Source organism: Arthrobotrys flagrans (genome assembly GCF_004000055.1).
Source record: "Arthrobotrys flagrans strain CBS H-5679 chromosome Unknown unitig_8, whole genome shotgun sequence".
Lineage (NCBI taxonomy): Eukaryota > Fungi > Ascomycota > Orbiliomycetes > Orbiliales > Orbiliaceae > Arthrobotrys > Arthrobotrys flagrans.
In genome coordinates this window covers 4,863,732-4,889,754 of record NW_027137553.1, presented here as the reverse complement: position 1 = coordinate 4,889,754, position 26,023 = coordinate 4,863,732, and the positions used below count along the sequence as shown (strand labels likewise).

General features: G+C 44.4%; 9 protein-coding genes across 10 annotated transcripts; 3 read left to right on the top strand and 6 right to left on the bottom strand.

The window, feature by feature from the left end:
- Positions 1–2,736: 2,736 nt before the first annotated feature.
- DFL_007904 (uncharacterized protein) lies at positions 2,737–3,749 on the top strand (the record flags this gene model as incomplete). Its single annotated transcript, XM_067637557.1, has 2 exons — positions 2,737–3,090; positions 3,282–3,749. 2 exons carry the CDS (start codon positions 2,737–2,739, stop codon positions 3,747–3,749), a joined length of 822 nt encoding a protein of 273 aa, XP_067489062.1.
- An 881-nt stretch (positions 3,750–4,630) lies between these two features.
- On the top strand, positions 4,631–8,403 carry DFL_007903 (uncharacterized protein; the record flags this gene model as incomplete). Its single annotated transcript, XM_067637556.1, has 3 exons — positions 4,631–5,588; positions 5,679–7,691; positions 7,748–8,403. The coding sequence occupies 3 exons, from the start codon at positions 4,631–4,633 to the stop codon at positions 8,401–8,403; spliced, it is 3,627 nt and encodes a 1,208-aa protein (XP_067489061.1).
- A 604-nt stretch (positions 8,404–9,007) lies between these two features.
- On the bottom strand, positions 9,008–10,573 carry DFL_007902 (uncharacterized protein; the record flags this gene model as incomplete). The annotated part of the gene is made up of 4 exons (XM_067637555.1): positions 9,008–9,610; positions 9,672–10,159; positions 10,255–10,502; positions 10,560–10,573. 4 exons carry the CDS (start codon positions 10,571–10,573, stop codon positions 9,008–9,010), a joined length of 1,353 nt encoding a protein of 450 aa, XP_067489060.1.
- A 754-nt stretch (positions 10,574–11,327) lies between these two features.
- DFL_007901 (uncharacterized protein) lies at positions 11,328–12,520 on the top strand (the record flags this gene model as incomplete). Its single annotated transcript, XM_067637554.1, has 2 exons — positions 11,328–11,818; positions 11,887–12,520. 2 exons carry the CDS (start codon positions 11,328–11,330, stop codon positions 12,518–12,520), a joined length of 1,125 nt encoding a protein of 374 aa, XP_067489059.1.
- A 114-nt stretch (positions 12,521–12,634) lies between these two features.
- Positions 12,635–13,442, bottom strand: DFL_007900 (uncharacterized protein; the record flags this gene model as incomplete). Its single annotated transcript, XM_067637553.1, has 3 exons — positions 12,635–12,787; positions 12,857–13,338; positions 13,397–13,442. 3 exons carry the CDS (start codon positions 13,440–13,442, stop codon positions 12,635–12,637), a joined length of 681 nt encoding a protein of 226 aa, XP_067489058.1.
- Positions 13,443–16,734: 3,292 nt separating this feature from the next.
- DFL_007899 (uncharacterized protein) lies at positions 16,735–18,282 on the bottom strand (the record flags this gene model as incomplete). The annotated part of the gene is made up of 4 exons (XM_067637550.1): positions 16,735–16,758; positions 16,847–16,870; positions 17,035–17,279; positions 17,355–18,282. 4 exons carry the CDS (start codon positions 18,280–18,282, stop codon positions 16,735–16,737), a joined length of 1,221 nt encoding a protein of 406 aa, XP_067489057.1.
- Positions 18,283–19,685: 1,403 nt separating this feature from the next.
- DFL_007898 (uncharacterized protein) lies at positions 19,686–20,629 on the bottom strand (the record flags this gene model as incomplete). Its single annotated transcript, XM_067637549.1, has 2 exons — positions 19,686–20,352; positions 20,451–20,629. 2 exons carry the CDS (start codon positions 20,627–20,629, stop codon positions 19,686–19,688), a joined length of 846 nt encoding a protein of 281 aa, XP_067489056.1.
- Positions 20,630–21,777: 1,148 nt separating this feature from the next.
- Positions 21,778–23,274, bottom strand: DFL_007897 (uncharacterized protein; the record flags this gene model as incomplete). Of its 2 annotated transcripts, none has more annotated exons than XM_067637548.1 (5): positions 21,778–21,888; positions 21,971–22,402; positions 22,487–22,737; positions 22,819–23,167; positions 23,230–23,274. In XM_067637548.1, 5 exons carry the CDS (start codon positions 23,272–23,274, stop codon positions 21,778–21,780), a joined length of 1,188 nt encoding a protein of 395 aa, XP_067489055.1. The 2 variants fall into 2 exon arrangements, with proteins under 2 accessions (XP_067489055.1, XP_067489054.1); XM_067637547.1 differs by having other exon boundaries at positions 22,487–22,734.
- A 2,028-nt stretch (positions 23,275–25,302) lies between these two features.
- On the bottom strand, positions 25,303–25,623 carry DFL_007896 (uncharacterized protein; the record flags this gene model as incomplete). Its single annotated transcript, XM_067637546.1, has 1 exon — positions 25,303–25,623. One exon carries the CDS (start codon positions 25,621–25,623, stop codon positions 25,303–25,305), a length of 321 nt encoding a protein of 106 aa, XP_067489053.1.
- Between the last annotated feature and the right edge of the window lie 400 nt (positions 25,624–26,023).

Sequence of the window (26,023 nt, the reverse complement as noted above, 5' to 3'; positions counted from 1 at the left end):
ACGGAAAACGTGGAGAATTATCCCCCCCCCCCAAAAAAAAAACCTCTGACGTTTGAAGGCTTGTATATCTGGATATCCGGTGTAGAGTTTTTAACTTGCTGTAAAACAAATGTCATGTTATTTCTGTAGAATCGTGTCAAGAATGAAGGTAGACGCTAATATATTACCTCCAAGGTCTCTATTGTGGCGTTTACCAAAACTCATATCTGTGCCCCCCTTTACTATAGTAGGTGATTTCGCCTATGCCGGCGACCCACCAGCATCAGGTGGTGGCAACTTCGAAGCCCAAGCGATTTTCTCGACAAAGTGGGACAATATCATCGTGAACTCCTCGGCCTATGTGCCTATATTTTCCCAACCGAGCTTAAGCAAGGTTGTATGCTTAATCTGATGTATTATACATTTGCCTCGCGCACATCGGTATAGCTGAGAGGATATCCTGATTCGCGGCCAAGAGAAGCTGAAAACACAGGTTTTTGAGCCGATAGTATCTATGTATGGCTCCCTCGGCTTGAGGCCTTGTCTTGATTTTATGCGGATTTGAACTTGGCCCGACAGTAATGCGTGCGTAATCTACACAATAGCTCGATGAAGTGGTTATCCTCCGGCCTTCATTGCAACACTGTGCAATTCGTCAATTTTATCTTTTTATGCAAGTGCTAAGCAATAGGGTGCGTAGGAGAAAGTATAGTCCGGTATTATTAGCAAATTATGTGACACTGATAAGGAGAGACATTCTGTGTGACTCTGACAGTTCTGGTAAAGTGTGACTTTATTGTTTGATATATTGCATAAAATACCTTGGGGAATATTTTTATAATTGCAGGCCGAAGTTTTTCTATGAATTATACAATATACGTAGCCTTTCCTTTATACATTCGCATTTATATTTAACAGACCAATCATAATCCGTCAAAATTAGATATTTAGCCTACGGAGCGTTCGGCATCTCCAAACTCGCTCGCGCACTTTTATACATCTCAGCCTCGGGGTAGGAAATAGTAGACGCATAATCCTAGCCTATGGAGGAATACTCCTGGAGAACGGTATATTCCGCCCCTATATATATACAACAATGACATAAGAATCTCTTAGACTGTATTCGATGTTCGCGCGCTCCTCTAAACATTGAAACCAGTCACAATTGACAGCTAGGATGGCGGTAAATAAAACTTTTTTCCAAACTGGCAGAAATCCTTAGTACTTCATTCATAGCTAGTTTATGAAAAGGCTGTGTACTTCTGATATAGACTTTGCTGCATTGTAAGGGACCTAGGTCGGGTTGGGGTCTTGCGATAATCGTTCTCTCGATTTCTTCATATTACTTCACTAATGGTTTTTCTTTTGTGACAATTAAAAACAAAGTCATGGTCGTCGGGTCAAACGCAGCTGCTTATGACCACGCCAGGTTGCTGGACCCGGTTCTCAACTTCCGTTCCATATATACACAGGCCCATGAATCGGAGAGTCCTCGAGATATATCGGGTGTTGCTTAATTATTATCGTGTTAAATAACGAGGCAGGGGCTGGGAGATGGCTCTGCAGATCTGGTCTTCGAGACCCCACCGGCCTGACTGGCATCATGGTATAATACAACAGAACCCGATGGCCAACGGGGATTTGATTGGCCGCTACCAGCTTTGTGTTACAGAGCGTGGAGCTTGAGCTCGAGACATCCCCACTGGTGCAGCTGCAGTTGAGCATTGAGTAGGGGAGAGCAGACTGCAACAAGTGCAACACGCTCTTCATAACTAAGGCCTAGATTTTGAGAATGAATAGTATGCCAGATAAATACAGAGTGACAACCGCCCATATTGTAATCTGTGTACCTACTACCGCCCAAGACTTTAAAGAGTTTTTAGAATCATTTTTGAAGTATAAGAATTTTATAAGGCGTTTAAGGAGGCATTTGGTAGAGTCTCCTTCGTGTAATTTTCTATGGAAGTCGCCACGCATGGTCAGTAGATCTATACACAACCCCCGAAACCCATGTATTCAGATACTATCACTATATATTAATGGCGAAAATAGGAAGTAATATCTCAAATTGTTGATTACTAATCTTATGACTGTTCCTCATACGCGCGTATTAATTTCGGATCACAAACTGGCAAGGGGCGACGGATGCATTGATGCTCGTATACCCCTGAATTACATATATAATCAGGAAAAGATAACTAATTCAGGAGATAATACCCGGTGACCTCTACCGTCTAGGAATTACATTACGAGAGACTCATATATATACCATTCTCGGACCCGGCGGACACAGAACTGATTTCGTTAATCTTTAGAATTTTGCAGTTTGTAATTCTTACATTTCCATTGCTCCGAACACAGTACATCCTTACGGTGAAGTCAATAGAAAACGTACCGCTAGAACTCAAGCACTCAATTATATCATACTTACCCTTATCACCTCTAAAAGAACTTTCACTCTGCTCCCATTACTTTCGAAATCTCACCCTCCCATTTCTATTCAGCGGTATTCACTTACAATACGGCCACCCTATTCTCCCCGAGTTTCTAACTTCATTCAAAACCCCAAATTACCGATGTTCAGAGAGTGGTACCTCTTTTTACGGTATCAAGGGAAGAGTAAAACATGTCACACTAAGCACGCCATCCCCACTCGGCATCGACGTCTCAATACTTTTCAAATACTTCAAAGAAATCGGATTATCACTCCACCAATTTTCAAATCTCTCAACTTTGAAAATTAGATACACATCTAGCATGGAAGTGCGTGGACAATTCTCCGCTTTTGACGATTACATCTGGACGCTCCTATTCAACCCCACATTCAGCAGGGGAGGCCTAAACTTACTATCCCACTATAAGGCTTTACATACTCTTCGACTAGAAGTCACTATCGTCCAAGTGGAAGATTCTTACGAAACCGATGAAATCGTAGAAAAATCAAAAGATGATACTCTCTCCAACTCACCAGAGTTTGTGCACGACTCAACTCCAAACTTCCAATTTATTCTACCACCAATCCTCCCATCTCTCAAACATTTTATCATCTGCGTGGAGGGGGACGTGCACCCCCCAGACTCCCGAGACCGCTTTTTACAGAGTCGGTACCCGGTATTTAACGGTGGTTCTTCCAATTTACTCTCAATACTCGAGGGATCATTAACTTCACTCGAGAAAATGTACGTACACATGGAAAACGAGAAACAAGACTTCAAAGCGGTGATAACCTTCCCGGACAACCTAATATTCCCTAATCTCCAACATTTGCGTCTCCACTCCTGGCTTTTATGGGGCGATGACAGATCGTGGAGTTCGAAGCCGAGGAGCATGTAGCCGAGACTGCCAAAGTGGCGCCGAACGCCCAGGATTTGGAGGTATACCTTGTAGACGAAAGGTTGGAAGATATCACCATGAACATCCTTGATCAAGTCTTCCAGTTATTCAGGGATATATGGCGGAAATACGCGGGGGATGGCGTTCCGAATATAAAGCGTGTGCGGATCGCTTGGCCTAGAACGCCTATAAGAACGGGTCAAAGGGTTGTCGAAATTCCCGGAACAGGAATCGAACGGAAGATGGTAGATTGGGGGAATGTGTTACCGAAACTAGAGACTATTGTGTTCGTGAGAGAGCCGGCGAGTAGGAAATTCGCACTGGCAATTGAGATTTTCGAAGCTATTACTGGGATCCTTCGTCGAGATGAACAGCGGGGCGAAGTAGTGGATTGGACTGAAGTATATATACAGGAGCCGCTGGATATGGAGGTTTAGTTTTTCAGCTTACCCGTGAATTTGGAGCCAATAACGTCGAGGAGTTACAGCGTGCCTGAATTTGGAGTAAGTCCAGGGCTCGATTCCATGCGCAGTTGTGTTCATTTATATTTATATATACACATACGAAAGAGACACGGTGTACAGGAGGCTCTCCCTAAGAATTGGGCTCCAGATGAGGTAACCTAACTAGGGGACGCAGAAATCTAAGCGATTGTATGGCACCCTTAGTTTGGCTAATGGTAATTGCCTGTAGTTGTCAAATTCCGTTAATGCTAGATACATCGATGTATACAGCCGGTCTGTATACCAGAGCTTGTGGCTAGTTATCGCGAATCCAGATATAGATATAATAAAGATCTGGCCTCGAGACTATAAGAATCTGTTTTCGAAATTTCGCCAAGAACTTTTTTGGAAATTAATTCAATGTAGAGAAGCTTGGTCCGAGGTGTTAAAATATGCATACACATACATCGCCAACACTTTGATATTGTTGCATTTCGGCAAACCGCCTGTTAACAAGGCTGGGACAATTACGGTCTAGAAATAAGGCTCCGATGTTTACGATGAAGAAAAAACAAGATGCGATGTTTGTCGAGATTCTTAATCCTTTTTTGGAGGCTAGCATCATGACAGCACATGAATAGCTGCTTGTCCTCCTGTCAGTACGTGCAGGACTAAGTCTGATCTTAACTAACTTCAACCCCTCACCACAAAAGAACTCGTCAACTTACATTACAAGAGCCACTACTCTCTAAGAAATGTCGAAAAGAAGGTGCGAAGATAAAAATGGTGACCGAAATCTCCGTTCCAAGATCGCCGCGGGGATCTTATCACACGATAATTATACTGTTGGATGGATCTGCGCCCTCCCGCTCGAAATGGCCGCGGCACGCGCGATGCTGGACGAAGTCCATGAAGATCTGCCAAACTCTTCCAAGGATTTGAACAGCTATGTATTTGGGGCGATCGGCAACCATAATGTGGTTATGGCTTGCCTACCATGTGGCATCTATGGTGTTACCCCTGCGGCGCTCGTCGTCAGCCAAATGCAGTCGAGCTTTCCTTCAATTCGGTTTTACATGATGGTAGGCATAGGCGGCGGGGCACCGACTATGGCTGATATTCGACTAGGCGATGTTGTAGTCGGTATACCGACGGGGCAATGCCCTGGAGTGGTACAACATGATCGCGGTAAGATTGTAGCCGGTGGTCATACGCAAGAGACGGGTAGTCTCAATAGGCCACCTCGGGGCCTTCTCAATGTCGTTTCTAAACTGCGGGCGATACATTCCACGGAGGAGAGCCGCATTTGTGCGCTTCTGAAGGAGACAGCGAGGAGGTTTCCAAAGGAAATAGGATTCATGCGCCCTAAAGCGAACGATGTATTATTCCGAGCTGAATATGATCACATAGATGGTAATACCGATACTTGTGATTACTGCGACGAAAATGAAATAGTAATTCGATCTTCTCGAGAAACAAGCAATCCGGTTATTCACCACGGCATCATCGCATCGGGTAATACAGTAATAAAGGACGGCAAGTCTAGGGATCTTATAGCCAAGAGACATGGGGCATGTTGCTTTGAAATGGGAGCAGCTGGAGTTGCAGATGTGGTCGAATGCTTGGTAATTCGAGGGATTTGTGATTATTCCGATTCTCATAAGAACAAACGATGGCAAGGATATGCAGCAGCGACGGCAGCAGCCTATGCTAAAGAGTTGCTTTTGACGCTACCTACGAGTGAACATCCGTCCCCAAGCCTTCCGAATAATGCAACATGGCCTGGGGCCCAGCGTACTATGAAAATGCGAACTTTTGCAGAAGAATCTTTAGGTATGTAAACTCTATGACATCTGTTTGGAACAAAAGAAATGAAGATTCGAAAAGAAAAGAGTCACAAGCTAACACAACTACTGGCCAAAGAGGAATACAAAGTTCGGAGTCTACGGTCCCTCAGCTTCGGTGGCATGGATCATCGTCTACACAATATAGCACCAGCCCACCGAAACACCTGCGATTGGTTCTTTGAAACGGAAACATTCCTAAAATGGCGCGATCGAGATGATGTTGAAACCTTCAACGGAGTACTCTGGATCAAGGGCAAGCCAGGAGCTGGCAAATCGATATTGATGAAACATACTCTTCTCCACTGCCAGGAGGAACTCCCGGGTCATTCTGTCGCCGCTTATTTTTTCAGTACACGGGGAGAAGGACTAGAAAAGTCTCGGTGTGGCATGCTCCGGTCACTGATATATCAACTATGCGATAACGACTCAGAGGTCTGCCACCGCTTTCTTGAGCATTTCCAAGACAAAGAAAAAAAACACGGGCTCTCTTGGGAATGGCAGGAAAGCGAGCTCGAAAGTATTCTGTTGGGACTTGTAACCTTGTCAACAAAGCCAATAGTGCTATTGGTGGATGCCTTGGATGAATGCGACGAGCCCGAAGTGCGAAAGGTTGTTTTGTTTCTCGAAAGATTGGCCTCGACCGCCATTAGCTGTTCTAAAGGATCTCTAAATATCTGCTTATCGAGCCGGCACTATCCAACTATCAGTATGATCAAGAAACTGGAGCTCACCATAGAAAGAATAGAAGAACACAATATAGACATCGCCATATACATTGAAGGCAATCTCAGGATCGAAGATTATAACATCAAGTCCGAACTTCGAGGAAAGGCAGAAGGCGTTTTTATGTGGATTGTTTTAGTTGTGGAAATGTTAAATCAAGCGTATGACGATGGCGACATCGATGCCGTATGGACAGAGCTTCGAGAGTTACCACCAGACCTTGACGCTGTTTTTCGCATTCTCCTGGACATAGACAAACCGGGGGAAAATCGCACTATCTTTATGCTCGAATTTATGCTTTTTGCCGAAGGCCGCCTATCAGCAGCGGAATTGTACTACGCCGTCAAATCTGCTTCAGAGCCAAAGAGTCTCCGGCGGCACAATAGCTCGATCATTACAGACAAATTAATCGAGTCATTTATCATTAATAATTCGAGGGGGCTTATAGAAGTGTGCACATATTCCGATGAATATCCTGGGGGAGACTATGTCTATGTTCAGTTTATTCACAAGACTGTGGAAGACTTTTTATTACGAAACAAGAGACTTCAGACCCTATATTCACAAACCGCACCTGATTCTGAGAGCTTTGGTCACGGCAGAATCGCTTTTTCTTGCTTGGAGTATATCAGCATGAGAGATCTTGCGAACGAGCCTCCACAAGAGCCGAGAACCGATGCGCGGGTGTATTTTAGTGAAAATTATCCATTCCTGTGGTACGCAACCAGGAAAGTTTTCCGCCATGCGGAGCTTGCAACCGCAGGACATAAAGAAATTCTTCAACGACTTCTCAATAACCCCGAACTATTCCAATTATTGAGAAACATGCATGATATTTTGGAGGAGCATGTCGAACAGTATGGTCAAGACGCAAATTTACTTTACACTCTTTCCTTCCATGGCTGCCCAAAGCTCGCTCGAACACTCTTGACTCTCTCACCCGACCACAATGTCGATATAAATAGTCGAGGGGGGCGCCATGTGACTCCGTTGCGAGCGGCTGTATCAATCACGGCCACCGAGGTCATCCGAATGTTACTAGATGCCGGCGCAGACCCTAGTATCAGCGGTGGAAATTATTTTAATGCACTGCAGACAGCTGTTTATCAAGACCATGCCAGTGATGCCACAGCCACAATTACTTGTATATCTATGTTAATCGATGCAGGTGCGGACGTTAACATCAGTGGTGGCGAATTTGGTACCGCGCTCCAGGCAGCGGCAGCGTCACTGGCGATAACCTATGGGTCGTACCACACTGTGATCAAAGTTATCCAGGTGCTACTTGATGCTGGAGCTGATGTTAATGTTCAGGGTGGAAGATATGGGAACGCACTACAAGCTGCTGCTAATGCGGGCGAAGTCGGTAGGCTGTTTTGGAATTATACGAGGGAGCTTGGATCAACAAGCCTAATGCCCAAGGTGGAGAATATGGCAATGCGTTACAGGCTGTCCCTAGGGCTCGAGTTCATTATTACAAAAGTGGTGCGATAAAAGAGGTTGTTAAAATGCTACTGGACGCCGGTGCCGACGTTAATGCTCAGGGTGGCTGTTATGGCAACGCATTGCGAGCGATATGTTACCGAAACGATGCAACGGGCGGATCTGATGATTTTGCTGAAATCATTAAGATGCTATTGGAGGCAGGTGCTGATGTTAATGCCCAAGCTCCAGACAAAAAGTACAGTACCGCTCTACAAGCGGCCTGCAAATCTGGAGGCTACGCCAACGATATTATTAAACTATTGTTGAAGGAAGGTGCTGATGTTAATGCACGGAGCGGTAGAGGTGCAAGTGCGGTGGACGCTGCTTTTGAAAGCAGCTGCGAATGCGTCCGCAATCCCATTTATCGCAAGAGCGACACCATATCACGTTCTTTAGATACTTTGGCAATCCTACAAATGGCTGGTGCGGTCGGTGCTGCTGAAGCTAGGCAGAACCTCGAGAAATATCGCGACTGGGCGGATATCAAATTAGCCGAAGGCATGGATATAGCTCCAGACTATGATGAATATATGAAGTCGAATCCCGGATCACGATCGATCGAATCAGAGGAGGAACAACCAAGCATACAGTGAAGGTGCACTGGGTACCTTTGAATTCCAGATATTTCATGATCAAGTTAAGTCTTGGTATTGAGTAGCCTCGTGCCGGCCAGTCCCATAAACCGGTCACCGGCTCACAGAGTCCAGCGCCGACCTATATTTTCATAGATCCAACTTGCAACGGATCATTTTGCGTTGCTTCTCTTTTAGGCTGTATGTAATCCTCTTTTGTATCAAATCACTTGGTAGAAATTTCCGCGGCCTATGGTTTCTCCCCTTTCATTTCTTCGGAGAATCAAAGTTACGATAACTTTCCCATTTTCTTTCATTCAATTTAAACATCTCTTTTAATATCGTACATAGAACACTAACTTATCTCGCTCTCCAGACCGTACCTGTGTACCAGAGATAATATCCCTCCATGCTATCTTCGAATTGATGCCATCACCAGTGAGTGCACCCTAGGCTTAACGACATAAAAACAAACCACGCATATATGCATAAACAATTTAAGGCGTATACTAAACCCTAAAAAAGACCACTATACAAAAGAACCAAAGGAAAAGGTCATAAGGGTATCGCCTTTCATCGCCATCCAAACCAAAAACCGGAACCGAAAAGCAATCAAAAAAATAAATTACAATTCAAACTTCATCTTCCGCACATCATCCTCTAGCTCCCCCACCCCTTCCCTCTGCAACCTCTCCGCAACCCTCTCAACCTCCCTCCAAACCCTCAAAATATTCCCCCCAGTAGCCTTCTTAACATCCTCATCCTTCACCCCCCTCCTCAACAACTCCCCAATCAAGCTCGGATACTTGCTTACATCCTCCAACCCCTCAGGCATACTCGCATTCCCATCATAATCACTTCCAAAGCCCACATGTTCCCACCCAACCTTCTCGGCAATATACACCACATGATCAGCCACATCCTCCAGCCCCGCCTTCCCATCCCCGGACTGTGTTACGAAGTCCGGTACAAAGTTGACTTGTACCACCCCTTTATTTTTTTTGACTAGTTGTAGGACATCGTCGGGGACGTTTCGGGGATGGGGGGTTAAGGAGAAGGATGAGGAGTGGGAGAAGATTATGGGGGAGAGGGAGATGGAGAGGACGTCACGCATTGTGGCGGCTGAGACGTGGGAGAGGTCAACTATCATTCCCAGGCGGTTGAATTCGTGGATTAAAGAGGGACCGAGGCGGGGGTTGAGGCCGTTCCAGTGAGGGGATGGTACGATCTATATTTCCATCAATACATTTCCCACAATATATCGTTTTTAGAAAAGGTGGAATACTTACTGCACCATCGGCATAGAGGTTATTACAATTATGCGTTAAAGTAATATACCTCACCCCAACCTCGTAAAACAACCTTATCGCCGCCGGCGAATTTCCAATCTGGTGTAACCCTTCAATCCCCAAAACACTAGCAATCCTACTCCCACCACTTTTATAAAAGACATCTTCAAATTCATCTACCGACTTTGCAAATCCAAAATCATTTGGGAAATTTCGTATAATTCGTTTCATCAGGTCGATTTGTTGGATTGTGTCGTGGATTGATTCGTAATAAACCTCATCTTTGAAATTTTCTGAAGGATCTTTGGAGACTGCTGGACACGGTGTGAAGACTGACCAAAAGACCCCACCGAGTTTTGAGGACTTTAGGCGCGGAATGTCGATTTGGCCGTACAAACCACCGGTTTTGAAGGGTACCGTGAAATTCGGTGCGTTGATGTGGTTTTGATACAGCGCTCTGGCGAGGATGGGGAGGTCGATGTGAGTATCTATAACAACCAAAACCGACCCCGGATAACAAGGGCAATATAATCAGCAAAAGCACCGGATAACTCGGGATTTCAAGAATGATATTGAAACATACCTATAAGAGGTACGGAAGACAAAATACGATCTGTTCGCTCTTCCAGTGTCAAAGCCGGAGGGGCACGTGGTTTAAACACCTCGATTGCATTTGTAAGGTCGACGTCCGCACGTTTTGAAAGAAAGCCATTGAAGTGACCGGCGAGTAGGAAAATGGCACCGATTAGAGGTAAGAGGTATTTCGGGTTCCCTAGGTATTTTTGTAGGAATGGTTCCGGGGTTCTCGTATTCGTATGCATGTCGTGATAACTATGATGATGTCGTTCGACAGGCAGCCCAGTCGCACCTGCCGGTGTGTTGACGTACCGTTGTTTCTCCATCTTGAAAAGTAAATACCACCATGCACTACTATACCACCGCCGTCATAGTACTATAAAAGTACCTAATTTAAAGTACTTTTACTTGAAAGTTGTAGATTGTAAGCGAGTGAGAGAAAGAAAGAAAAAAAGGGAGAGAGAGAGAAAGAGAGATAACGTAGATTTAAATGAGGTGTGTGTTCGGAGCATGCAATGTCATCTGGAATGTGAATTTGACGGGAACGAGCGGATCCACCTTTCGCCGCCACTGCTGTCACTATCCACTACTTCATACCTATTACTCTACCACTGTTACTCTACAAGTACCTACTACTTACAATCTTGGTTAGAACACGCCCTTTCGGCCAGCGAATTTCTTGAAAAGACGGACGGCGGGGATAATGTTATGCTTGATTTCTAAGATTCCATCGGGAGGCCGGGCCCTCGCTGGGCCGAGTTGTTAACTTTTAAAAAAGAATGCCAAGAATTTGGTCCGCGACAAGCCCGACGGCCTGCAGATTCTGTTGCTGTGCTTATAAAGCTTCTTCTCCAAGTAACTAGGCCAGGTCAGGTTGGAGGTGGGTAACCAGCTGGGAAAAGTTAGTATGGAACTACCCGGTCAACTACCCAAACGGTAGCTGTCTGATAAAGGTGCTTTCTGATAATGAATGGGATGGGCAAATTGCGCAATAATCTTCCTCATCTCCCATCTCAACCCCACTCTCCCCTCCATCCTCCATCCCAAGATCAATTGGAAAAAAAAAATAGACAATAAACAATGGCTCTCCAAGCAATCAAATACACCCGAGGCACCCTCTCCATTCTCGATCAACTCCTCCTCCCCCACCAATCCATCTACATCCCCGTCCCCGACGTAACAACCGCCTGGAATGCCATCAAAACAATGCAAGTCCGCGGTGCCCCCGCCATTGCCATCGTCGCCGTGCTCTCCCTCGCCGTCGAACTCCATAACAACCCCCTGCCCTCTAACGCCCTAGAAGAAATCCACCAAAAGCTGGACTACCTCGTCACTTCTCGTCCTACGGCTGTAAACTTGGCCGATGCATCTAATAAACTAAAATCACTGACGAATTCCGTGGCGAATGAAGGTTCGGAGACGGTGGTAAATACTTTTATTGAGGCGGCGGAACAGATGTTGTTGCAGGATGTGGAGGACAATAAGGCGATCGGACGGCATGGGGCCGGGTGGATTCAGAATGCTGTTGGGAAGACTTCGGATATAAAAGTTCTCACTCACTGCAATACTGGGTATATTGTAACACTTTCATATGTTATAGGATATATATGAGTGGATGCTGATTGATATAAAATAATAGGAGCCTGGCAACAGCCTCCTACGGCACAGCCCTCGGCATAATCCGCTCTCTGCACTCAACCTCCTCCCTCTCCCACGCCTACTGCACCGAAACCCGTCCCTACAACCAAGGTTCCCGTCTAACCGCCTACGAACTGGTCCACGAGAAAATCCCATCAACCTTAATAACAGACTCCATGGCCGCCTCTCTCTTCTCCCAGCACCAAATCTCAGCAATAATAGTAGGAGCCGACCGCGTAGCCGCGAACGGCGATACCGCGAACAAAATCGGTACATTCCAGCTAGCTATTATTGCGAAACACTTTGGAGTTAAATTCGTTGTTGCTGCGCCTACTACCTCTGTTGATTTGGAGACTAAAAGCGGAGAGGGGATTAAGATCGAACAAAGACCTGGATGGGAGGTTTTGGTTGTTTCGGGACCGACGGTTGTTAATGTTCCCGGCAAGGAAGATGGATTTGTGAAGGTTAATGTGGAGGATGTCAGGAGTGTTAAGCAGGCTGCCGATGGGATTGGGGTTTTTAATCCTAGTTTTGACGTTACGCCTGCGGAATTGATCGATGCTATTGTTACGGAGAATGGAGTGGTCGAGAAGAATGCCGATGGGGTGTTTCCCATGCATGAGGCCTTTGAATAAAACACTTCTCTCGGTTCTTCGGCATAGGTGTTTTGTACATAGCGGATTTGGTGATGGGATTATAGATATTGGGATTTGGATTCGGATTGGAATTTTTAAAAGATAAAAAGTTATTTAGACAGTTCTTTCGGATATAATGACACCTTCGTTCCACTGCTTTCGTTTGAGTGCCATCTCTACCGCTGCATCACCCCAGTCTTCACCGTGGTTATGACCGTCTTCTGTCAGTCCCGCACGTTTTCTTCCCTGTTCTTCGTTTAACACCGTCTGTTTCACCAATTAGCAGATGATGCCTTGATATCACAACTAGTATTAGGGGAAGAAAGGAAGAAATACCAAAAGCCCAAAAATCAACGGAACCCCAAAATCCAGTTGCACCCTCATCAACCCGCGACTGGTAACCTCAGCAATATGTTCGAAATGCACGGTTTCCCCCTTGATCAACACCCCAATCGCAATAATCGCATCAAATGGCCCTTCCTTCTTCCCCACATCCCCCGTCTTCCCGGCCGTCAAACTCCCATCCCCTTTACTCCCCGTCTTCTCATCATTACCCTGAACAACAAGGCTGGGTAAATCCGTCGCAGAACCTAATAAATCACCAGATCCGCTAGAGGATGTGGAAGCTTGGATTTGTGAGGCGGAGTAGAGACGTTGCACGGCTATGGGGAGTTCCCAGGAGCCTGGGACGGATTGGATTACTATGTTGGAGGGGTGGACGCCGGAGGCTTTTAGACGGGAGATTGCGCCGGTCACGAGGGGTTCTATTAGGGTTGTGTTCCAGCGGGCGTGGACTATTGCGATGCGGAGGGAGGAGCCTGGTTTTCGAATGTGTTAGTATTGGGGAAGTTATGAGGGGGAGGCGGGGAGGGTTACCATCTTTGGCTTGTGATTCTCCGGGACCCTTTAATCCTTCAAACATCTTTATTTCCTCTGTACTTATTAAATTCTAATGCCCCAATCCGAGTTTGATCGTCGATTTTTTAATCTTCAATTGGCGGAATTTAGAGAATTTATAAATCCCATTCAATCGAGGGGTATGATGACGGTATTTATCTCCAAAAAGGCGGGATGCCACGGGAAATTTATTTTTGTCCGTCCTTTTGCCTTGCCCCGCAGTTACACTAATTGCCTTGGAAGAGGATGCATGGTCCGATGGGCCATGCAAGGTTCTCTCGCTTATACCTGCACCGTACTCCATGTGGTAACTAACTCATGTCGGTGGGATGTGTTGGGATGGGGTCAACGAGGGATGGTGTTGCATTTTTAGCACAGTGAATTGACGGGTGCCGTTCGGACCCAGCTCACCGTAGCGTTTTTCCTCAGGAAGGAAAGATACTCCATCCATATAAATCTGCGGTACAGTGTATAGGGTTAATGGCCGAAGGGCAATCGGTAGATTCGTACCAATCTCGTAAATTGGACGAACCAAGTAACCCATACCTAATAATACCAATCGAATCCCGTATTGCCATCACGCGCGAGACGATCAAGATCAGGGCGTCGTCGAAGCCTCGCAAGCGCCATGGTGTGAGAATCAACCCCAGCTCAGCGGATGAGGACAGTAGTTTTGTATCGCATTTTTGTAAAAAAACCTTTTCCAATGCTTCAGGCTTGTGCATGATCAGCTAGAGGGTCAGATAAGGGGAAATCTTCCCTTCAGGCACATTCCCATTCCACCTTATACCTTCCATTAGCTGGACCCCATCAATATCTCCCCGGGTTGTTTTAGCTAGTGTAGTGACAGTCCCTTTGAAAATATTAAACGTTCGGCCTAGCTGAAATTTGGTACCGCCTGTCCACACGATTTTTGGCTCAGAGCTGTCCAACACAATTCCCATGTTGCAATTTAACACAATAGGAAATGACGGTCTCGTAACCAGAAAGGAAATGAATTGTTTCAACATCTCATATCGCGTTCGGAAGCTTCTACAGGCTCGGCGATGAGGACTCTAGGATCTAGAAGGTATTGAACTAAATATTGACACACACCAAAAGAATAAGTCGAGTACATATTTTAAGATCTTAAGAGTGCAATCTGTATAACGTAATCCACCCACCTGCGAGATGTACCCCAACGCGAGATGCTAACCGTGTTGGGATTGAGTGGTTCTCTTCGTCAACCCCTTATCCCCTCCGAAATTTCTATCTTCTTTCTGTAGATTCGTTCTTCTCTGTATTTACCATCGAAATTTATTAATTTTTGCTCAAAGCCTAAGAGTGGGTTCTTTAAATTTATCGAAAATGCCACCGATTCGACGTCGTAACATCGATCCGGAGAAAGAAGAGAGAATTCGTCTAGCATTAAAAGCGTTGAAAGCGGGAAAGGTGTCATCCCTGAAGCATGCAGCAGAGAGTTATAACGTGCCAATATTGACACTGGGACACCGATTTGCCGGCCGAACCGCCTGGGGGAACCGCCAGTTTCAGCATAAACAACTATTTATTTAGGCCGAAGAAATAGTTTTAACAAAACATATAGAGAACTTATGGAAGTCCGGGTTCTCCTCCAACTACAACATCCTTCAAGCTATGGCAGGGAAAATGGCAGGCAGGCCAGTAGGCATAAATTAGTATTATAAATTTCTGGCACGTTATCCTCAATTGACAACAGTCCGCAGTCGCTTATTGGAGTCGAAACGTGGAAAGGCGAATAATGTCGAATCGATACTGCATTAATTCTATCTTTATAACAAAATCGTGAAAACTCATAAGATTTTAAATGAAAACATATAGAATATAAACGAAAAAGAGTTCATAATTAGGTTTGGAAAGCCTGAAACTATTATAATACCCACATTCTACAGAAAGCAACAATTCTGTGCTCATGACACTACTCGAGAAAGTGTGACCATAATCAAGTGTATATCAGCGACGAGAGAATATTATTCTCCGCTCGTTATTTATTCAAGTAAGGTTCACATTCTCGATTAACACCACAATTATAAGAAGAGAGAAGGGTGACTCTGGGGTACTAGTAACAAAAGCGTAACAAACGAACATCTTTCTTTGACTTAGTTAGAAAATTGCTTTCAACCTACTACCGCTCGAATCACCAGAGGCTCAAAATGACTGCTAATTCTCGACGATCACAAATCCCACGTTACTGTAGACTTTATCGACTTCTATCTCAAAAACAAAATTATACTCCTCTGTCTTCCGCCGTATTTTACGCACTATTTTTAACCTTTTGACGTCGGACTCTTCAGCCATTACGCCACCACTTATAAGAGAGAGGTGAACGAATATTCACGTTTTAAAGATATAGCGATTGGGAAACCTGAATTTAAGAAGCTTATTAGCATTGCGCGTACTAAAGCGTTCACGAAATGCCATATTATTAACGGTTAGAAGGGAGCTGAACTCGTCCCCTTCGACGCTTTACGAGTTTTAAAGAAACTACCTGAATTTCAAAAGGGGGACTACATCGAATCGCTGCGTGAAATCATCCCAGAGCATGAATTACAGCTGCTGTAAGAGTCTAGTATCCAACCGTTTCCAACGCCTTAATGCTCACGTACGCTGCAGACATATATTAATGCAGTGGATATATTAACTGCGCTACATCTTAGTTCTCCGCTACAACAGTAATATAACAAAATTATTAAAGTTATAGCCGAATCCTTCCCCAGGCGTAAAGTTCTCGAAGTAACTAATGAAAAGTTAACTAAAGTATTAAGAACGAAACGGAATAAGAAGGAGGGAGGTAAAACTCATTTATCAAAAGCAAGGGTGTTAGCGGATGCTGAAATTAAGGCAGCTGTCGAGGCAGCTAAAAAGCGGGTAGCTGCTCGATCTCTGGGGATATCTTTACGAACCCGTAGCGCCGATAACAGGCAGCTTGATTATGCCCAGCAGTTTTGGACCTGGACCCTGAAGGATCAGTAGCACCCGGGGGGGGTTATGGGGGTGCCAGAACAAATTACGTTGTGTTATTACATTTTTTTACTTTTTTCGACGAAAACCGTCGATTTCACAAATAATTTATTAATTTTTTTTAATAATAATGTAAAATTAGTTAATTAAAATAGTTTTTATTACCATTTTCACGTTTTCGAGGTCCCGGAGGCATTAAATTTTGAATTTTCGGTGAAAAATAGCATCTCGCGTTGGGGTACATCTCGCAGGTGGGTGGATTACGTTATTGGTATTGGATGTACAAAGCGAAGCTAATGGATTGTTGAAACCTCACGTGATGCAATATTCACGTGACCTCAATGCCTTTCGCACCATTCCGTCTTTCCGTTTATTAGCATGCAGCATGTCGAATTCACCGCTCACCATGTAGAATGGATCGCGAAACCTTCATGGCTCAGCAATACTTACTATCATGCTCACGTCTTGAGGTCCCTTAATTTAGACCACAGAAGCATCGCATCTGCGTCCTTTCCTGTACCTAACGATTTTTCTTTCCCTTCGCGTACGGATAATACAAAACCTAATCCAAGGTTTCGCATAGTACATAGATGTTCGGGTAAAGCAGTACCAAGCGTATCGAATCTGGCACCTCGTACCTTTTCCTGAAGTTCCGCCGCAGAACCAGTCCACAACGCTGCATTTTCACTCAAAGTGCTGAGGCCCAGTCCGTTAGCATGAAGTGACCGCAGTAGAGATCCGTAAGCCAAGCCCCGACAAAGACCTGAGCTGCAGAGAAACTCGTCGTATCTTGAATTTCCTGTGGACCCTAAGGCCTGTACCAGCGTGAGGAGACTGGAAGTTAAATCCTCGATTCTTCTCGCCCTTGACACCATGATTCTATCTACAACGGAGAGAAAAGTCAGCAGATCTGCGTATGATTGGTCATTGAAGAAGCTGCTTGATTACAGATGCTTACTTTTTATTCCGTTTGGCCATAGATCTGTTTTCACTACTTGATGGTTCCAAAAGTCCCCGGACAATCGCCCGTGAGTTTTATAACGTCTGGAAAAACATGCCCCATTATAACTAGCGCATTGCCTCCCTAGCAGCGCTATCAATCTTTCGACGTTCTTGGTGGTATCGAAAACCTTTGCGATGTACAGCCAATTTTCATAGCCGGGCCGTAATGCGTATCGTTCGAACTTCTTAAGCCATATATCGCTCCAAGGTTGAATCGCTCTGCCCCACTCGTACTTCTCGACAAGAAGAGCAATTTCCGTAAAAGTCTCAAAGCCGATACTTAGGAGGGCTTTCTTGTCCAGAGCGAAGTGAACGATACTCAGAATGGCATGAAATGCAGAGGGATGCCCTTCAAGGAAGAGCGTCTGCCCAGTTTTCACCGGTTCTCCGGCTTTCCGGTCGCTATCGTCATCACAGCTGCTTGTCCCTTGTGGCGGAATATTGACGCCGATTAACGACTTCAGCACTGGAGATGAAATGGAGAGAACATCCTTGGAGACCCGGAATTTGAAGATCTTTCCATCGGATTTGTCTTTAACGATGACGGTAAGATTGTAATCCTCGGTTAAAGTAGTGATAACACTGTCGCTATCGGCTTCGTTGGAATCTCCATCACGATCTATATGGTGGGTATCGGTAGCAGGTTTTAGGGGACTCGATGGCCCATGTAGGGACGCATTCGTGGTGGTTTCTTCCGCTATTATCGAATTGTCGTCGGCTTCCGACTGAGAAGGAGTTCTTGATGGAATATACTCATAAAAAAAAGGTAAAACGGAAAGGAGGTTAATCTTTGGCGGAGCGGGAACTTCTTCCCTGGATTCGATTCCTATATCGTCCGTTTTGTTTATCCGTCCCAAATCCCTCCTCCTATTCTTCTTCGCCATGTGCAGCTATGACGTTCTCTCTACATCCACCTTTAGTTTACCGATTATTCGTCTTTTAACTGATTGCTGGGCTAGAGTTACCAGACCAATCGGGGTGTAGAATCTCGTTGACGATTCGGGATAACTATGATAGACCGCAATACTAGCGGGAAGGTCACAGGACATTCCGAGGAAAGGAGCGTCGGGGGTTTAAATCAAAAAATTAGACTGCGGCACAGCAAAGATGCCGGATTGGAAATCTGTTTCGCGGCAACAGCCGCCTACATTTCAAAAAATTCAAGCATCATTTGACGGCTTACTCCCCAATAGTGTCACCGATAACGCAAGGGTTGCCGCCGCATCGAGAATCCGAATCCGAAGTTAAGCTTGGGCGTGTGGAATCCGGAAGCTTCATTTAAAAATTTTGGCGTCCGATATAATTATTACGTCGAGGATATGTCTTCGGGACTTCAAAATCGAATGGTTTGGTACCTAGTTTAGCCGAACGTCAACGAGTCTCTCGCGGGTACCGTTGCATGTATACACTTACGCGCCCGTGTTTGGGGCGAGCGGACGGCGTATGTGCAGGAGTCGACTCCTCACGGCTGCCAGACTCGGTTACCAATTCACACCGTTTTACATCACTTTCGAAATATACGAGCTAAAATAATGTTGACTTCATAATACACGAGACCGGAAGTGGTGCTCGGCATTAGGAATAGCCTAGACCAGAGCTCATTGATTATGGACAGGAGGGTCTGAGGATTTTAATGTGTGAATGCCATAAAATATTAGCTATATTACATATTCCCTATAGCTACACGAAAGTTCATCCACCTTCTACGAGAAATGTTACCCTGACATGCGATTCTAGGACTTGCGAAGAGATAATATTTTGAGTCCAAGCATAGAGAACCGAAGCAGGTTAGGGGTTTCGGTATGGTACCTTCAGCTCGAGAGCCAGACTATATGATAATATCAAGAGATGGCAGTCATATCCCAAGTAATACTGTCGGAGAAGTCGCCTTTCTTGATGTAAGACTCGAACTGCTCTCGCAAGGAATTAATGCGGCACTTGTGATGGGACGAGACGCGGCGATATGTATAAATTTTGATTTTTGTCAGACTTTCCCATAGGTCAACCACACTGCGATCCTCTCCGCAAGCGCACATTGTCCTTGAAATTCCCACCCTCTCCATCGAGCGTAGGAGAGAACCATATGCCAAACTCATACAGAATTCGGACTCGCAGGAGTTCTCAGTAGACTGCAGGACCTCCATGAGAGTCCATAGACTGCCCATGAGTCTTATGATTACAATATCTCTACTCTCTAATATTTCTTCTAATTTAGTCACAGGACAGCTCATTAGCTCCTTAGTTTGTCAAAATCCTCGCTAGAAGGTTTACTGCGGCTTTCTATCAATCATTTATAAGAAATATCTCTTTGAAAATACTCACCGAGAATTTCTTGCGGCCAGAGGTCCGTAAACACTGGCTTCCCCTTTCTCTTAACAAAATTCCTACCTGATTCGGCATCCCTCACCAGGCAGCTACACTCCTCGCATAGAAGGTCTACGAGCCCTGTAGTTTTCTCCTCAATTTCGAATATTTTTGCGACACGGAGCCAATCCTCATAACCTGGTTCCAGTATGTGTTTCAGATATTTTTTAATCCAGATCTGCTTCCAAGGGAGAATCGCCTTTTGCCACCCATATTTCTCACAGGCCACAGCAATCCTTGTAACCAGATCAAAATCAGGATCGAGAAGATGATGACTAGCCCTAGAATGAACAATTTCGAGCAAGCTGAGGAAAGCCTCAAGGTCGTCTTCTTCCAAATGCAGGGTGCTGTGGCCCTTCCTCCGGCCACAGATGTCACAGCAACCACCATTTTCGTCGGAATGGGTCGGATATTGCTCAGAGTTTTGCTCGATGAGTTGCCGAAGGACAGGAGAAGTGACCCGAAGTACGTCACGCGTGACCGCATAATCAACCGTTCGTTCGTTCGAGTGCGCATAGAGAACGAAATCTGATTCCCACTTTGTAACGACTTGGATACTGATACGTTCGTGTTCGATCCCTTCGCACCCCCTAAAATAATAATTCCAAGGCATTTAACTTGAGATCCCAAAATATGTTCTTGATTTAAGAACAATATTGTAAATACTAGGCCTATTAATTGCACCTACGCTTCTAAGATAGATAGGTTAGCTGCAGCCTCTCCTACTGTATTCACTTCGACGTCTGCCTCTGATACGGACGGAGTTCTCGATGGAATGGCCTCCAAGGTTCTGGCGGAGCTACCGGCGTGGTCGAAGTTTGCATTGTTTTCCGCATTCGCGGAGCTGCTTGAGTCCGTAGCAGACATTATTATCCGTTTGTCGAAGACTGATAGACCGGACGTAGGACGTATATATTCAAAGTCGAGATGAAAGTATCAACCGAATTGATATACCGTGCGGCTTCTGATAGCTTCATATAGGGATGTCGAGGGTTAGCAAGTAGTATCAAGGTTAGGAGGGTTGACGTAATTTATAAATTCCTAATTCGACATATAGTATATATCATATGTAGTATCTAAGTATGATCGGCTTTCCCTTTAGCTAGCTTAAAGCCTCAATGCCCAGCAGAATGATTTGGCAATCGAAACACTGCAAAGTAATCTCACTAGCACTTAAACTTCATATATACTTCAGGCATCATTTGCTATCCCCAGTCCGGGTATCGCCGCAGGAACAGTCTAGATCGACAGTATTAAGATAACGCACAAACTGCAACACTAACTTCAATACACGATACTGGGCACAAGTCTCGTGAGCTACTAGCCGCCCTGTTAGGTTACGCGAAGTATCTCGCAATGAAAAAAAAAATGAAAAAAAAAAGGACGAAGGTTTTGTGTGGGAAGCTGAGGTTGACTCCATATGAAATATTGACACCGACAACTGCTATCAATCTAAACGTCGACATTCAGGGCGTCAAATTAGACACAAGACTAGAGTATATCCTAGCGCTTCTTGGGAACTCTTTCTCTCCTATTTATAGGCATGTCTGTTGCATATTTGCTTGTACACCTGTTATCTTCTTCCTTGCTGTCCTACTATAATACATATCTGTTTAATAATAATAATATATATTATCGTGTTATGATGGTAAATCTAGGTGTCGCACGGCGTATAGTATCAAGGACCAGTATACAATGGTTATATACACCGGCGAAGCCATAATTAATTTTAGCTTTCTCTCTGTATACATTGCGCATAGACAGGCGAAGACTACCGTTCTTTGATTGTATTCTAGGTAAATTTGAGAAAGGAACAGGCCTGAAGCTCGAAATACATGATAATGAATCCGTAAAACAAGCATAAAAATGTAGAGGAATTTCTGTAAATTTTGAATATTCTCGAATATATATGCTAGTAAATGTCAGATAGCTATCGAATATTCGAAGTTTTAGACGAAGTGATTCAAAGCTCTCAATCCTGCAACTACGAGACCCCACAACCAACCTAAGCCTTCTTAGACCGAAGCATTCGACTCATAATCCGTGATCCGCTTGGGTTTTAATTCTGAGGCATCCGTGAGCCCAGGGAAGAGTACCTGAGCCTCACGGAATAACTTTAGTTTTTCCTATAAAATCATGAAATTTTTTAGTGAGGACTACTTCATCCCAGAACCTTATACAGTAAGGAAATGCACTGTTTACACTGACTTGATAGACTTTATCTTTTATTCCCGCTTTGGCTTCTCTTAGGTAGACTTTCAGCTTTCCCTGTCTCCTATTTCTTAGCTCCTCTCCAGAAAGGTCTTTTTCGTCATCTTCGCGGTAGCGAAATGAGGCAACCAATCTGAAACCCTCTTGAATGTATGCTCCGTAGATGTGCGCATATGCCGACGATAAGGCATGTAATATGTGCGCGTGGCATTTCATTTCTATTTCTACATCATCGAAATCCAAGTCCTCCAACCCATCATTCTCGCCCTCTGGATTTTCGGCGGTTACTCTAGAGCCGGATTCGTATACATCGGAGAAGAGCTTAAGTTCCGTGTGAAGTTCGGCAAAATACCCCATTGTGGCTTTAACATGATTATTAAGCCGGGAGATTTGGCTAGCGATGGTTCCAGCAGCTTCATTAATGTCTTTCTAGCATTTTAGTGATAACGAATTAGCTAGCACTGCAGACACACTTAGTATTGCAAAGCTTATTGGGGTCAATCCAGGACTTACCCAATTTTCGGCAGATGTTTTTGCAGAACGAAGACTCTCGTTTGCCTTTCTCACACTCTCCCTGCAGTCTTCAAGTTCACGGGCGAGCTGGTTCACATTTTCTTGAGTGCGATCAAAAACCCGAGTACGTATATCCTTGCTTTGACGATAACGTGCCAAATAGGTCATGGCTGCAGCTGGGGCTGCTGCCAGGAGCCCAGCCCCGCCGTTTAGTAATCCAATAGCGCTAATTTCTGCAACTCCCATGGCTGCTAGCAGGCCGAGTGAGCTTTTATTGTGTCTTTGCACGTCCCCATATAGGTTGAATCGGACTCACGTCTGAGAGCACTTACCAGCAGTTACACTTAAGCCTATGGTTAGCCCGACAAAGCCAGCTGCTAAGCTACTAGGCACTTTTTCTATGTCACCGAGCTCTTCTTTAGCCTTTTTGCGAGCGGATTCCGCCTGAAGAATGCTTTGCTGGATCTCCTTTTCTTTGTCTTTCAATGAGTCTTCTTTCAATTTCGCATTTTGCACTTCTTGCTCCGCACTCTGTTCCCACTCTTCAAACTTTTGCTCAAGTTTTGCCCCAGATTCTCTCGACTCTCGCACGTGAGCGTCAAACTTCTCGAATGCTAACTGGGCCCTCCTTTTTGCCTTCGGGCTTGCGTCTTCATTCAACCCAGCGGCCATTTTGTCGATCTATTTTGGTATATCAATATAGTACTAGTGCTTGAGTGAGTTCTACTAATAAAAATACGTACCAAACCATCTTTCTTTCCAATTCGGTATGATCTTGCAGAAATCATGCGCGCATCGAATTGTGCTTGTGAAAAGGCTTCCTGGCCTTGAGTTGAGATTCCATCCAAGTTAATGATTAAGCTGCTGTACCTATTTCCAGTCAAGCAAAGTCAGCGATAACAGCACCAAAATTACATCGGGTAGACGCTTAAAGTATAGCCGAAAAGCTTCGGTTTCTGTCGTTCAATTGCATTGCAATAACATTCGGGTCGGTCGTAAGCAATGTACATTCTCCAAAGATATGAATAAGTTCCACAGCAGCTTCGAGGCTAGTCTCCCATTTCAATCTCAGATTGTTCTCAAGGCTGTCATTGATGTTGACATCACCTCTCGGGCCACTGTGCAATATTTGTTCCATAGCGCTATAGCGGCCAATTTTTTGATGGAATGACTCCCAAAAAAGAAAAGAAAGAAAATACGTCCAGTAGCTCCTGTATTTTCGGGAAATGATTAAATCGGAAAGCTTAATGGTATGCTCCGAACCAACTCAATTATTATTTTTGGATACCCGAGAGAAATATGGTGGTAGTTATAGAGACATAAGGAACCAACTTCACCTTCCGCATCAACATATAGAATGCATGTTCGCCATCAATACTCCTCTTTTTCGAAAAGAAGGCTCAATTCTTTGGCCAAAATTTGGTGGCCTGATTTCATTGGCCATGGCAAAACTTTGATAGCGTTGAGTGGTTGCTGAGTAGCAGCGTGCATATCGCCCGCTTTTGCGTCTACGTCCATGAAACTTTTGAGCCTTCTTCGTTCGAATTTGCACCAATGAATGTTTTGCGGTATGTTACAGCTCAAATGTAACCTGAAGTTCAAATCATTGACTGCAGGCATTTTAAGGCATATTGCTGGCACGGTCGTTATTTTATTGCATCGATTTACAGGCATGTATTTGTGCTAGCCATACCGAAACTTTTGCAATTTTGTCCGTAGTGTTTTTTGACCTTACATCTTCTAACATGCATCTGCATACTCGTGCATATATTTTAATTAAACTCCTTTGAATATCTTCTGCTAGATACCTGCACCTGGTTTCCTATGAAGTTTACAGACTCTGATCAAATCAATGTGATATCGTTTCATGATTTCAAGCCAAATCGCATAACAAAGCCGGCAAGTACTGAGTAACTAGCAAGATCGTTTGGCAGCCGATGCTCATAGTCACGAGATTGCAAGGTACTCAAAGCGGATGGAAAATAACTGGATTTGGAATACATATATGTTTGATTGGACAACGATTTAACAACGTTATAACTCGCAAATGTGAGATGATATCCAAACAAAAGGCAAATAAAAAAGGTTTCATCGTGTTGATCGACACGAGTATGCACGGCTAAATATACTATCTACGATGCAGGTTAATTCTTTTAATGCAATCTAGAGCAGTATGTCCACTCTAGCCCTGAGTTTCTTACTGGCAGTTGCGAAAGTTGCATCCAATTGCGGGGCAAACGATGCATGTAATAGAAAAGGCTGATTGAATTAATTTATACGCTGCATGCGTCGCTGGTCTATGAAACAATCAGTTTTTGAAAGCAGGATTATCGGTGCAATTGGCAAACTTGGCTCATTTATAGTTTCAACGGGTGACAATATCTAGGTCTTATCTTCCTTATTCTAATATAGAGCGACCTTTTAGAGTGGCGCGCGTCTGCAGCTGTCGCGTAGCAGTGTTGCATTTCCTACCAAATTTAAGCACTGCAAATAAGATAGTTAAGTGGCTATGAAGTTCTATCTACGTTAGCCAGTTTAGTCTGAATTGCCATAAAGTATACGTAAAAACTTGCAGCGGTGTGCCGGCAAGTTTCACCAAAAAGATCTCAAACCTCAAGCCATATCATAAAGACTTGATACGGTCCATGCTGCCCCAGAAGGCTAAGAGTTAGTTTGATACAATAGGCTATCCAATAAGTAATTAAGTAGCAAAGTATTCCATTAATATTAGCGTGGCTAGGAGACTTTACACAGCAACTCAAATTTTCGTTCCGTTAAATATATAATCAGACCCCGTACAACAGTGTGGCTAAGTGCTAAAATGACTTCATAGCCGGAACCTTGACAGGCCAGTCATAAAATACACCTTGATAAGCAAACATGAAATTCTGGATTTTCCTAAGCGGAGTCTCAATCGAGAACAATGGCTCCTGATTCAACGGATCTTGATACCGTTTTGTGGCATCATTGTAAAACTTGTTAATTGCCTCCGCAATAGCCTTATACCCATCGTGTGCAGTTTTAAAAGCTTGTCGTAATTTCTGTAACGAAGTAGTATTGTATGAAATGACCGCAACAGTTGATCCTTGCTGATTAACAATATCATGTGCATCCAGAACCCACATTGCCACCGCCATTGGATCGGCTAAATCGAGTTTACTGTTCCCTAGCTGTTGAGCAAGCTGTTTAGTGGCTTCGATAGGAGTTATTTGTGTAAAAGGTTCATCGTTTATTCTATTCTTCCAAACGTCCGGAGGAAGGTTGATATTAAATTAGAATATCACGCCGTCGAGGTTTGTCGGTTCCTAGGAGAAGAAATTATCTCTATTGGCCTGCGGATTTTTCAAAGTCGCAGATATTTCTCCGTGCATTTTTTGGGGAGAAAAACAAAGGTCAGCGTTCTGTTCTTGATCGAGATCGGTATTTCATAACATAGGATCCGTTGTTAACGTTTTGGCTATGTAGCTCACCTTAGCTAGAATCTGAAGCGTCTCAAATACACTCCTCACGTTTCCGAATGTCGCATCCAGAGATCTC